Source organism: Hemibagrus wyckioides, linkage group LG14 (genome assembly GCF_019097595.1).
Source record: "Hemibagrus wyckioides isolate EC202008001 linkage group LG14, SWU_Hwy_1.0, whole genome shotgun sequence".
NCBI classification, from domain to species: Eukaryota; Metazoa; Chordata; class Actinopteri; order Siluriformes; family Bagridae; genus Hemibagrus; species Hemibagrus wyckioides.
In genome coordinates, this window is record NC_080723.1 from 4,895,923 (window position 1) to 4,910,493 (window position 14,571).

General features: G+C 39.2%; 1 protein-coding gene across 3 annotated transcripts in view; it reads left to right on the forward strand.

The window, feature by feature from the left end:
- The first annotated feature begins 5,118 nt into the window (after nucleotides 1-5,118).
- Nucleotides 5,119-14,571, forward strand: part of LOC131364957 (A disintegrin and metalloproteinase with thrombospondin motifs 20) — an 82,363-nt gene continuing 72,910 nt past the window's right edge. For all 3 annotated transcript variants that reach the window (XR_009206544.1, XM_058408460.1, XM_058408461.1), the window contains exons 1-3: nucleotides 5,119-5,509; nucleotides 5,813-6,162; nucleotides 13,843-14,005. Coding sequence is in view for 2 of the 3 variants with exons in the window: in XM_058408460.1 (XP_058264443.1) it covers nucleotides 5,419-5,509; nucleotides 5,813-6,162; nucleotides 13,843-14,005 (604 nt within the window). In the remaining variant the exon portion in view is untranslated. The remainder of the gene's footprint in view (nucleotides 5,510-5,812; nucleotides 6,163-13,842; nucleotides 14,006-14,571) is intronic.

The window sequence follows — 14,571 nt, forward strand, 5'->3', positions numbered from 1 at the left end:
TATGCTTTTCATTATGTCTTCCGTTTATAACAGTATCAAACCAATAAATTGCATGCAGTGTCATGATGTTCTTCTTACACATACTCTCTCTTTCCCCTCACCTTTACAGTACATTAAATGGGGCTACATAAACAGAGTGTGAGAATCTGAGAGCTCAGTTTTAACAGCGTTGCTAAAACTGCCTTCAGGGATAAATCTGGCGAAGAGGAAGACAGCAGACAGAACACTTCAATGTTTCACAGGCCATGGAATTTTTGACTTAAAGAGGAATAGAGCAGAGCTGGGCTGGAAGCTGACTAGGTCTTAATCTGGCAAGCAAGAACACACAACTCTCAGGTGGCCTGATGGATAGTCTCACGATTGTACACTGTGACAGGGTTAGCATCTGAGAAAAGGAATAGTGGAGGGAAGAAGAAAGAGAAAATATGACTGGAGATTGGTTGTGTCATGGTTTTAATCTGTTCTGTTACCATCCTGAAGCATCTTGATATTGATCTTACTGTTTTTTTTTCTTCCCTCATGGTGTCTATATGATTAAAACACAACCATGCCAGGACAAAAGCTAATTCCATTAGGGAAATGTAATGGAGTAGATGGAGGCAATCCAATCTGGGACTTGACTCAGGAACATTATTACTGACTGATTTCAGTGCTGATTTCAGCTTTGTGTGTGTGTGTGTGTGTGTGTGTTTAGCATACCTTCAGCAATCTATTTTACCTTATATAAATGAAAATGCCTGAAAAATGGTTGTTTTGCAGAAAGAAAGCTAAGAATTATTGATGCCATTGTAAAGTGTTATTAATCACAGTCCCACATTTTCCTTTACTATGCATGTCTGTCTCTTGACTGATTCATAAAGAAACCAGATATGATTTTTTCCTCTCACTCAAATTAATTTTCCACGTAAAACAGCAATAGAAGAATAACTGTTATCTGATGAGTGTTTAAAAAGTATTCTTTATTTCATCTTGATTTGCAGAAAAATATCCCAACAATTATAGAATCAATCTAATGACAACTGTTTTAGACAACAAATTGGTTTCAGAAACATTTGACATTAGTTTCTGTTATGCTGCGCAATCCAGGTTTGGCCTACATGTCTTCACTTATAGATCATTATAACTGCAGGTCCGAAAGGGAGACAGGAAAAGTGTTTGAACCCTGATGGCCAAGCAGTGCAAGCTGTGGGATGAGAAAAGGGGTTAGTGCATTGGGCAGTAAATCTCAGCACTGTCAGTTGAAAGGCTTGTCAGGCTTTTCAGTAGGAATAACGGACCATCTCCTTATGGAGGCTCTTTTACATGAACATGGGCATATGGCTACCACTGCTGCTCTGACGGTCCATACAGTGCAAACTCTGAGGTACAAAAACAACACAGAGTCGGAAAGAAGGTGAAGGTACGTCTAATAATGCAATTACGCTTGGATTCTTAACACAGACTGTAAATACTGAGTACGTTTAGCTGGGTTAATAATCTTCACATGAGTAAAAGGAGCAAATGTGAGAAAGAAAGTCAGGAAGAAATCTGAGCAACAGCCTTCTGAGTGAAAGTTATAGTATTGGTATATACTGTAGATATATTATTTATATAGTATTTGTTCAGAGGATAGACATATAGCGTAGTAACGGTTTAAACATTCTGATTTTAGGGAATATCTATACAGAATCTATACACAGTGAGACTGATTTATTTCATTCACATATCAGACAGATCGATTTTTTATTTAAAGTGAGCTGTATGTTATTTGCAGTTCATTTATCTTTATTTGGTAAAAACAGCAACAACAATGACAACAATCACAGAATGACAATGTATTTTTACAAAACCTGTAGAATAAGAAGCTCCTTCTTTTTTAAAGGTAATTTCAGAATCACATATATAACTGGGACCAGATGTTTAATATCTTATGTCCGATCACTAGGCGTTTTCATTGGGTACGAATGACCAAGCAGACCTTTGTGCAGAGTTAAGCGCTTGTTGTTTGTCAAATTTTAAACTGCGAAGATGGTGCTTTAGAATGACTGGAGAATGGCCTGCATCAAATGTACAGCAAGCCATTAGTTAAATAAAAACATATATATATATATATATATATATATATATATATATATATATATATATATATATATATATATATATATATATATATATATATATATATGTATATATATATATATGCTGATGAACTGAATTACTGTGGACAATTAGGATAATGAGACTATTAAAACTTAAACACTTTATACTCTAGAATGTAGATAGATACAAAGGGTAAACACAATTTATTCTATATATATATATATATATGTATATATATATACATATATATATATAGAATAAATTGTCTTTACCCTTTGTATCTATCTACATTCTAGAGTTAGATCTGTAAACTCATTCATTTCCTTAATACAGCCTTGATTTATGGAAATAATCTGGTCCTCTTTTCTTCGGCTGTTTAAGTTTTAATAGTCTCATTATCCTAATTGTCCACAGTAATTCAGTTCATCAGCATCATTAACATTAGGATCAGCATTACTTAATTGAGAACTTTATTTTATTCCCCAATATTATGCACATAAGGAATAAAATATGGCTGGCTTGTGGTTACTAGAAAATAACGTGAGGTGGTGTGAACACAGTTACTGCACCAGAGTTGCTTATTTTCTAATAATAACACATTCCAAAGTATATTATTCTTCATATACCACAGCAATTTGTGAACAATCATTTTGTAAAGAACAGATTAAGCTTTTTAGTCTTTACAGTTAGGTTTAATAACGTGGCATGTAGCTTTAAACAGCTTTCCCTCCCTCATGTAAAGTTAATAAGACAAAAAAAAATGCATCTTGTCATATTACAGAGAAACCACAAGACTTCGGTCCTCAAGACTTTCCCGTGTCTGAAATTGGAGCTTTAGGTCTGATTGTTACAAAGTGCTGACACTGGAGACTCTATAAAAAAAAAGCTAAATGATCATTTAGCTCAATAAATAAATCTCACAAAAAGAAAATCAATCTTAACAACCTGTGTAAGTTGTTACTGTAAACTTTACTAGCTGCATTTATAGAAGATGAACCTTACCTCTTACTGACAAATCAGAATTCACCATTGATGTGGTATACATGGATATATTTATATTTCTGGCATTTGGCAGACACCCTTATCCAGAGCAACTTACATTTTCATCCATTTTTATACAATTGAGGGTTAAGGGCCTTGCTCAAGGGCCCAACAGTGACAGCTGGATGGAGCTGGGATTTCACAACCTTATCACAACCTGATTGGCCTAATCAGTAGGCCAATGTCTTAGCCACTAAGCTACCACTCCCCCATGGCTATAAATTAAGTACAATATATAGTATTATAGATACTTACTTATAGGGCCAAGATCTGCTAAGGTTCATGTCAATACAAGACTGAAAGAGAGCAAGCTTGGCATTCCTTCTTGATTTGAAAACAAGCAGCTCAACATGTGGACCTTATGTCAAATGCTAAATAACACGAAACAGTTACATGCAAATACCATTTCATTTTGGCTCATGCACCTTTTGCCTGCTAGTTCAAAGTAAGGAATCCTGTATAGATAGTGTAACTAAACAATATTAAGCAATACATATTAGATATGTGCCAAATAAAAGACTACAGTAAATGTCCTTTGTGGACAGTCATATACAGCCATGATAAGCATTTCTATAAATAACAGCACTTGAAAGCAGGCTATGACACTGACTTTTTATTAATACCCTCTGCTGGGGTTAACATTTCCTAAAGCATCTCTGAACATTTTCTTAATAAAACGTTCCATGTGTGTGAAATTAAACTGTATTTACTGCCTTCTTGTTTGTTTGGAGGCTCTGCATGATGCTGGATAACAGCAGCCTGAAGGAACCAAAGCTGCAGCAAACACCAAAATTAGCTGGCGCTAAGTGTTTACTATGTAAACACTGCAGAGATAGGTATGGATTTTTTTTTTTTGACATATAACAGATATATGTTCTGTAAACCTGTAAAGAACAAAATGGCTTTTTTGGTTCTTGGTCTTGTTTCTTATTTTCCATGTACTGGAAATAATCTTCAGCACATGGAAACTACCTTCTTTATTAATAAACATGAGCAGGTTTACAGTGACATGTGACCATGACACTTTAACTGTCCAAGCTCATTACCAGAGCTTTATTTTCTTATCTTCTCTAGATGACATTAGTCCATAACTTTGTAGGCAAAAGTTTTTTGTAGTGCATTATATAGTCTATAACTACATAAGACTACAACAAATGACTTCCTCACAAGTTGACAGTGAAGACTGTTACTAGGACATGGCTTAAACTGGATGCAACTGGTATACACACAAGAAAAAATAACAGAAATCTTAAACGAACTGAAAACAACATGAACTAGTCTCAAATTTTGCCAAACACATTCTGTGTTAAGCTGCACTATATAGCCAAATGCTTGTGGAAACCTGACCAACAAAACCATATGAGGGTTGTTTCCAAACTGTTGCCACAGATAGATTTTGGATGCACACAATTGCACAGGATGTCTATTTATGTTGTAGCTTTACAATTTCTCTCCGCGGGAACTAAGAGGCTCAAACATGTTTCAGCATTACAGTGTCACTGTGCACAAAGCGAGGTCCATGAAGACATGGTTTCAGAAAGTGGAAGAACTCAAGTATCCAGCACAGACCTTGAACTCGGCACTGGGATGAACATTAACACCGATTGCACCCAGGACCTCCTCACCCAACACCAGTTATACTCTTGTAGCTGAATGACCACAAAGCCACCCTAGTGGAAGAAGAATAAAGATCATTATGAAAGCAAAGGAGGACTGAATCTGGAATGTTCATTAAGCACAATGATCAAGTGTCCAAAAACCTTTGACCAAATAGTTCGTATTTTGTGTCAGTGTTTCTTATCAGTTATTTTGTGAATATTAGTGATAATTAAAAAAATGCTGGTGTTTTCTTAGATCACTGTCCTAGTCCAGCTTCCTTGCCATTGGGGTCTGCTGCACTTCTCTCTGAATAAGAAGCCGACAACCCGCTGAACAGAGAAAGCCTTGCTGATTGGCTGAGCGGCTCACAGTGGGCGCGGTTAGGCTCTGAACTCCAAACAGCGCTTGGAGTGTAAGGGGTGTCTTATGGATGGCCAAGGGAAATCAGCCGAGTTGGCACTGACCCCTCAGCCTACACCGAGCTCTCAAACGCGCCCCGAATAACCGCAGATCGCGCTTCCAGGCCTGACACGGATGTACGGAATCACATTGCGATGAGGACAGCGCGCGCGGCTACACTGACGCTGCAGGAGAGACACGAGAATCCCATGAGCCGCTGCTGACAAGACTGGAGAAGGAGAGCAGAAAGCCGGTGGTGGGGAGGAGGAGGCTGCGGCTTCTGCTTCCCGGAGAAAAACCATGCCTCTGGCTATCTGGCTGCTGGGACTCATGTGTCACCTTGCTGGACTCGCCTGGAGCTTGCGCATGCATCGACTGCACCCAAAGCAAGGTAGACCTGAGATAAAAGTTTCAGAAAGTTCGTGAATGAGTGATGCATGATGCCAAGGTAGAGATGAATGAGTCTTTATGCTGTGCTTAGATGTTCAACAAGTCTAATTAGTGTTAGAATTAACTCATGTAATTATGGCCATACAAAAAGCCATATTAAACCTAGATCACTGCAACTAGTCCAGACTTGGATTACTGGGTAAACTTGAAGATCGCATGAACTTTTTTTTTTTTTTAGGTTGAAGAGTTTAAATGGATATACACCGTAATGATGGTGTATAACGTTTTCTTTTTCCCCTTTCAGAAAATTTCGTCAGGCAGCTGTCCTCGTACGAAATAGTAACGCCGGTTCGTGTGAACGATTTCGGCGAGTTGTTCCCGCAGCAGCTGCACTACCGGCGCAGGCGGAGGAGCGCGGACTCGGACCTGGCGGCGGCGCTGCGCGCGCACTACCGCATCGAGGCGTTCGGTGAGCGTTTCCACCTGAACCTGAGCGCCGACGCGGCCTTCATCGCGCCCACTTACGCAGTGACGCACCTGGGCGAGCCGGACAGCCGAGGACACGACCCCGAGGACATGCGACACTGTTTCTTCCAAGGACACGTCAATGGACAACGCCGGCACCGTGCCGTCTTCAGCTTGTGCACCGGCCTCGTGAGTAGCCTGTGAACTGGCATAGTAGCTTTAGTACATGCTGGCACCATATACATAAAACAAAAAAATGCATAGACTATTTTTTCCATTATTGCTTGCTTGTTACTGATTGAAATGCCCAGGATATTGTCATGATTACATTTAACGTTAGATATGATTTATTAAATCTGGTGCAGCACATCAGGTAGTATTGCAACCTCACAGCTGCATGCCCCTAGACTGATCCTGAGCTTGTTAAAGTTTCCTCCAGGCTGTCCGCTTTCCTGAATCCAGGTGAATTGGCTGTACTAAATTGCCATAGGTGCCAACAGAGTGAGTGTGTGCATGGTGCTTTTCAGTGGACTGACTGGGTGTGTCCACACCTCACACCCAATGTTCGCAGGATAGGCTCTGGGCCAGAGCCTGAAAATTATATCTCAGTAGACGTCAGTGATGACATCAATAGACATCTTAAGCTGTGATTAGAAGTCAGAAGTTGGGTAGTATTTTGGATGATAAGGTTTATTTTAAGCCATCCGTGTGACCACACCACTGCAAACGTGTTTCCCTATGTCCATGGGAAATGCTCAATCACTTGGTGTCTCAGCTGCCCGTTTCCAGTGTAGAGCGGAACGATTTCCTCCTCACGTTTCTCACAACTGGTGCATGTGCCAGTATATCAAATCTACACTGAAAAGTCCAGAGCTGGTTTCAGTGAATATTTGCTCTGGTCTTTTGTCTGGGGCTGAAAGGATATAGGGATATGATTAAATAGATACCTAAACACCGGAGATTGGCAGTAGGAAGCAGGTTACTCGTTGTGAATCTGCCAGCTGGCAGTAGTTTGACACTTCCTTGACGAACATTATCCTACACAATGCAGTGAAAATGGCCTAGGTTACCAGATCTTATATTCTTCTGTCTAGAGAACAGGAATATGTAACTTCAAAATATGTGACTGCCACTGTCAGATATTCAGGATCACTATTTTGAGTGATTTGATGAACTTTGACTCTCACATGTGAGAACGCTGTGATAGCCCTGCATGACATTCCATCCCAGAGTGTGCTCCTGCTGCAAGAGAGCGTTCCTAAAATATGCCCCAGTTTCACACTGACCAGGATAAAGCAGGATTGACGTGTGACCCTGACAAAGATAAAGCAGTTACCTGAAATCAATAAAGTCTATTATGCTAAATATGATTAGCAGTTTTCAATTTTATCCATCCCTCCATCCATCCATCCATCCATCCATCCATTTTCTGTACCACATATCCTACACAGTGTCACAAGGGAATTGTGGGGCCTGTCCTAGGGGACAGAGAGCACAATGCATGGGACACCCTGTACAGGACACAATTACGCACACACTCATACAACAGACAATTTAGAGACGCCTACAATGCATGTCTTTGTACCAGAGGAGGAGACCGGAATACTCAGTGGAATCTCTTGAAGCACAGAAAGAACATGTAAACTTTGCATGTTGTGGATTTTTGATAATGAATTGTTTCATGAGCATCTAAATGTTCACTCCAGAGATTTAAAATGCCGGTCACTAGCTTTTCGTTAACTGGCACTGGGATGGTTGTACTTTCCCATTCTTTGATTTTGTCCTTTGAGAATGTGCCTCAATGACCGATTTGCATGTGCTCATTGGTTAATTAGTTATCTTACTGAGGGGATTACTCACGGTGAAGAAAGTGGTAAATAGGAACTGTGTGAACTCCCTGTGCTACTGGCAGTACCTCAGAGGACCCAAGTCATTTAATTCTAGTGTGCTTCAATAGACCATACATCATTCTTGCTTTCTCAGACTAGATTGACTGGTCTCTCAGATAAGCACAACTGTTTTGTGTTACATGTGTTATTATTTTGTGTAGTAAAGGAAAGATCCAAACAAAGACCTGTGTATTTGCTATAATGAATGTGTTATCACTGCATCAATGCCGGATATAGTGTTGAACGTAGAAGTGCACATCTTATAAATGAGGCATTTCATTCATCAAGAGTTATTCCTGACTGATTCCTGCAGCATCAATACGATGCAATCTCACTGTGGTTAATAATGAACTCAGAAACTACACTGACCTGTTAGTTCCTCAAGAGCTCTTTGTTGCACAATTCTTCATAAATATAAACAGTTGTAGAAAGCACATTATCAACATTTACATTATTCACTGTCCAGTCTCACCCAAGTGAGGATGGGTTCCCTTCTGAGTCTGGTTCCTCTCAAGGTTTCTTCCTCGGAAGTTTATTTCTTCCCACCGTCAGGCTTTCTCATTAGGGATAAATGTTTGGGTAACATTCTGTAAAGCTGCTTTGAGACAATGTCCACTGTTAAAAGCGCTTTGCAAATAAATTGAATTCAATTGAATTGGTTAGAAAACTCTGGACAGTTTATTGTGAGAATTATGCAATAACCATATCTCAGAATGAAGACATCAGGCAGAAAGTTCAGCACTCTTTCTACAATGCAGGACAATATAACCCTAAATTTAGGTATATAGAGTGATTAAATAATTTATCCATATTACATATCGCTTATGCTTAAGGATATTTATGCATCTGAACACAAGCACTGTGGAAAAAGCAGCCGTTTTTTTTTGTTTTTTTTGCAGAGGGTAGGGAGGCCGCAACAGAGAAGCTGCATTCAGCGTTTAATTTCAGCACTCGTTCCTGAACAGCAGCATGACTTTGCACGTGTGAAACCTTCTGCTGATATCACTGGCCAATATGTACGGTCTTTACTGAGATTCCTTCTTTTTCACAAGAGAAAAACTATCAGTTAAAAATGCTGCTTCTAACTGGAATATGGGCTACACTGAACTCGCTGAAAATCACGAGACAGATTTGGATTTGAACCTCGCAAAGACGGGAAGGAATATTACATCTGAGTATTTATTTCATATGGTATTACTCCGGGTCATTTTCAGAGTTTTTCCCCTTTTATATTTATTTAAATAACAATCAAAAACCCACTTTCACATATCAACACAACTTACAACGCAGCATGTATATACAGACATTGTGCTTTTACATTGTGTACATATAAACAAAAAAGAGAGAGAGAAAGAAAAGAAATCACAAGCAAAACCTGACAATTATCATCAGTTTGTCCGCATACAGTTATACTTGGTTTTGAAGATAATTTATGAATGGATGCCATATGGCAGTGAACTTAGATGCTTTAAATTAAGTCGTATTCTTTCCAAACTCAGGAACTGGTACACATCTCTGGCCTACTGTTTAAAAGAAGCAGAGAAATGACCGTTTCCGATTTATTAAAATCAAGCACCTTGCCAAAAGAGAAGTCCAATTCACTTCTTGACAAAGTGTTGTTTTTCACACAATACCAAAGAGGGCAGTGAAAGGATTTGCACAAACATGGGCTAATGTAGCAGGCAACTGCTTACATCTTGTACAGGTAGGGTCAACACAGCTTGGCCAGATGTTTATTTTTTATGGAGGAAAAGCTCAAAGTTCTCAAAGATGATTTCCTCATTTGGAGAATTAAATGACCTGCATGGAGTTTGTAGAGGTGTCAGAGACTATTAGGCTTTTCAGTAGTGTCTGTACCACTGCTTTTAGACAGGAGTACTTGCTTTTAAATTGAAAAAAAAAAATGAAAAAGTGGGGAAAATCACAGATTAAAAAAGCAGGTAGCATTTTTGTCAACTACAATAAGTAGAAGCAAAAAACAATTAAAAAACATACAAAGATGAATTAGTTGATTTATACATGAGTAGACAACAAGCATTTAAGTCAGAGGTAACTATCGTGCCAATATATTGCTGCTTCAGTGGTTTTAATTGTCCAATTAATCACTGCAAATTTGATTTCGTAATTATTATTATTATCCATCTATCCATTGTCTATACCCGCTTTATTCACGGGGGTCTGCTGGAGCCTATCCCAGCGCACACTGGGCAAAAGGCAGGGGTACACCCTGGTCTGGTCGCTAGTCCGTCACAGGGCCACACATATAGACAGACAACCACACACGCACACTCCTATGGGCAATTTAGAATTACCAGTCAACCTAATGTACATGTTTTTGGACAGTGGGAGGAAACCGGAGTAAACCCACACAGGCACAGGGAGAACATGCAAACTCCACACAGAAAGGCCCCTGCCTGTTCGAACCCGGAAATTGGAACCCAGGACCTTCTTGCTGTGAGGCAACAGTGCTAACCACTAAGCCACCATGCTGCCCCTATTATTATTATTATTATTATTATTATTATTATTATTATTAGTAGTAGTAGTAGTAATAGTAGTAGTAGTAGTAGCAGTAGTAGTAGTAGTAGTAGTAGTAGTAGTAGCAGTAGTAGTAGTATAAAATGGCCCTTATTCAGCACATCTAGTTATGTTGCTGAGATTTTGGCAAGAGGGATAAACTCCATATCTAACGTAATAATAATTTGTGCACACGATGAAAGCCATTTTTCATCATGCTGTTAATTTGGCATTTCAAATAAGACAATAATGGCAATTTTGCGCTTAATTCCATGTCAGTTTCATTATATTTCATAGATTTGATTTAGTAATAGAGTGACAGTGTCATATTTATATGTCTTCAGTACGGAATATTGGCCTTGTATTTACAGCCCAAAATACAGTTTTAAGTATCGACATGTTGTAGTTGCATCAAACTGTCAGATAATGGAGATCAAATTAATACAGGTCCTCACTTGACCTGATATTATGCAAAAAAAATAAAATGAGATTTTGCCTCATACCAGCACCACACCTCTGTTTTCGGTGCACTCCACCCCGCTGCTAGAGTAACATGTCTACATCTGTAGTTATGTCTGAGGTCTGAATACCAGTGTGCAAAATTGCACTATTACAATTCACCTCTTCACCAAATGCTCATAACTCAACTCTGAATATATTTTAAAATGCAGCATGTATGTGTCAGATGAGATAATCACCTAGTTCTCCCAGCAGCGTTTTGGTCTCTTTCAAACCACAGATGACAGTACCTGTCTGCACGTTGATTTAATAACCCCGATTACAAGTTGTTTTCTGATGGCCTTGTGTGCAGATGCTCACAGCGATTCAGTGAGGAGATACCCTGTAACTAGATCCTGTGGAAAAAAAAACAACAAACCCTGGCAGTAATGCAGTGCCAGTTCTTCTCATCTTCTCCATTCACTCCTGTTGTAGCAATGTCATCTTTAAAACCTAGTGAATGATCCTTCATGAACACAGTGTCTTTCATAACAGAAGGCAGATAGTACAAGAATGCTACAAGATGCACTGTTGTGAGATTACCAAGACAGAAAAAAAAGAGTTTTCCGTTTCTGTAGGATTTCCTCCGTCTCTGGAGTGCTGTGTCAGACTGGACGTGTTGTTACAGCACGTGCCCGGCTGAGTTATGTCATCTTTCCATCCCTAAGGCTGTGTCCGGATGTGTTCTCCTGTCAGAATTTCCCCTCTTTGCTCTGAGTGGAAATAATCCTCACAGAGATGGAGTTCAAATGAATAATATCCTGTTATAGCGAGCAAATGAAATTACCACATAAACACCACCACCACCACATACTGAGTGAGCTCAAACTGTCTCTGATGCCATTCAGGCATGATTTTACTAAGGCAGCTCACTAGATTAGATCTCTCTTTAACACCAACTGTAACTTCAGGCATAACATTATGACCAGCGAGAGGTGCCGTGAATAACACAACACTAGAATAACACCTCATCATGGCACCTTTTAGCGGGTGGGATATATTAGGCAGCAATGTCCTCAAAGTCGATGTGTTAGAAGCAGGAAAAATGGACAAGCTTAAGGATTTGAGCGACTTTGACGAGGGGCCAAATTGTGATGTCTAGACGACTGGAGAAGAGCATCTCCAAAACTGCAGCTCTTGTGGGGTGTTCCCGGTCTGCAGTGGTCACTATCTATCAAAAGTGTCCTTTAAGTCCTGCAAGTAAGCAACTTACCAGACCTAAAGGAACTGCTGCTAACATCTTGGTGCCAGATACCACAGCACACCTTCAGGGATCTAGTGGACAGCTGGTCCAACACAATACTAGGCAGGTGGTCATAATGTTATGCCTGATCAGTGTATGTGTAATTATTTCTACTCTTTAACTCAAGCTGTCATGAAGTTTTGGATACTCAACTCATGTTTGGAAATTTTCAAAAATGAAAGCTTAATGTGATTCATTCTCTTGAGAGTCGAAACTAAGCTTAAGTTGCTTTAAGTTTTTAAGGCAGCAGGCGAACTTTTCTTTCAAAGTTGAACCATCTTGAAATGTCTTACAGTGTGGAATCTGATTACTTCCAGCTAACTAAACTTTAGAACCAGATGAATGTTAATGAATAAACTTCTACATGTGGCATTTTAGGTTTCCAGGATCTTATTTTTAACCGGAACTGAGACGTTATCAGCTTCAGTTCTGGAATCCACACAGTCTGATTTATTTCCCTGCTAAACGCACCTACTAAACATGCTAATTATGTGCTGAGTATTATCAGGTGTCTCAGAGCAGTAAAGTGAACTGCACTGGAGTTGTTGATGCCTGATTTATGCAGTCCAGAATCCAAGCCATATCCTTAAATGGTGGCAAGGAAAATCTCTCTGAGACGATATGAGGAAGAGACCTTGAGATGAACCGAACTCGTCCTGATCCGGTGACACTGGATAGTGTGATTATAAATAATTTCCTTCTATAATTTATGGTCAAAAAGTGCATTTGTGTAACCAGGAGATTCATTCTAGGTTTAACACGAACATCTATTATGTTATCAACTATTTGACTGCTTACTGCACCTGCAAACAATGTTTTAATGACACAATTCTTAGTGCACATTTTAGACCCATTCATCACTGATATATCTTTAGTAACTACTTTATAATGTCAGAGTCTATCCCAGGAACATTGGCTGTGGTGCAGGAATACATTTTGGATGCATCACCAGAACATCACAGGGCAGACCTACATATTATCAGACCTCATTGAAATGAATTATCGTTCAATTATCTTGATCTTCTTACACTCACACTCACACACACACACACACACACACACACACACACAGAGAACAGTTTACAACTATCATCACACTTATACTTGCTCTAATCCGTTTTGTCACAGTTATTACTAAATGGTTGAGCAAATCAAGGTAAAATTCTATATTTCCTCTTATCAGTTATATATTAAAGGCATGGGAAAATAATCTCAGATATTCCATCATTTCATTTGAATTCCTGGAATATCTTTAATAAAGTCTGATCCAATATGCTTCAGTTGTTTTGACATCTCTATTGACCGTCCATTAAACTCATGGATTGTCTATGACAATAAGAATTTACATTTTTTAACACTACTCAACTCTAAAATATCGGAAGGATCAGTTGATTGGATTTGCCATTTTTTTGCTCTAAAGTACATATGCTGTACCTTCATCATTGAGCATTTGAGGGCTTCGGCATGAAGGAGTAAATCTCTAAAGAACCCAGATGTTGGGCTAATTTATGAGTTGCTCAGTAGCAACTGACTGTATATGACTGTAAAAAGAACATTATTCATAATCCCACTCTCCTCCTCCATGCCACAGTTGCCTCAGGCTTGCTCATTAGGGATAAATACAAATAAATATAAACACAAGTTTAATATTAATCTTGAACTTTTTTGTCTAATATTAATCTGGAATTTGATGATGTTCCCTGCCTTCATTTGATCCTGCAGATTGGTACGTTTACAACCCACAGCGGAGAATACTTCCTAGAACCTCTAATGACAGCTGATGAGGAGGAGTATGAGGAAGAACACAACAAACCTCATCTGGTATACAAACACGAGAGGAAGAAGACACAGGACAGCGACACGTCCGAGCCTTGTGCATCTTCAGGTAATGACCAAATGCAATGTTGGGCAAGTGAAAGGATTTGATTAGCTCTATTGTTATTCAAATTTCACCCTTGGTATCTTTGTTTATCGTATTGTTATGGTGACGGAGTTCAGCTTTGCATTCTCTTAGTGAGAAGTTTTGATGGAAAAAGCTTGGACTCTCGCCCGGATAGTTCAGTATCCGTAATAATTGAATAAAACTGCATATTAAAGTACATTACATATTTGGCACAGGTCTTAGTAAGTGGATTAAATCCTTCATTGTGGGTTAAGTCGCTGAAATTCTTCTCTTAACGAGAACAAATCAGATCCTTAAAGGCGTGTAGTTTGCAATCTTGTTTCTTAAGTATTAGCCCCCCAGGCTGAAAATCAACAATGTACAACAGCCCTTAAGCAGCAGAGAGCTTGCTATAATTACTATCCCACCCGAAGCCTCCCATTTAATTAGAATTTTTATGGCTTAGGTCTTTTGGTGTTGTCAGTGTCTCCTTCAGAAGAGTGACCCTGCAAAGTTCAATGCAACGAAAGCCTGAAGGATCACTGGCGGTCCTCCTCGTGGGCGGCCTT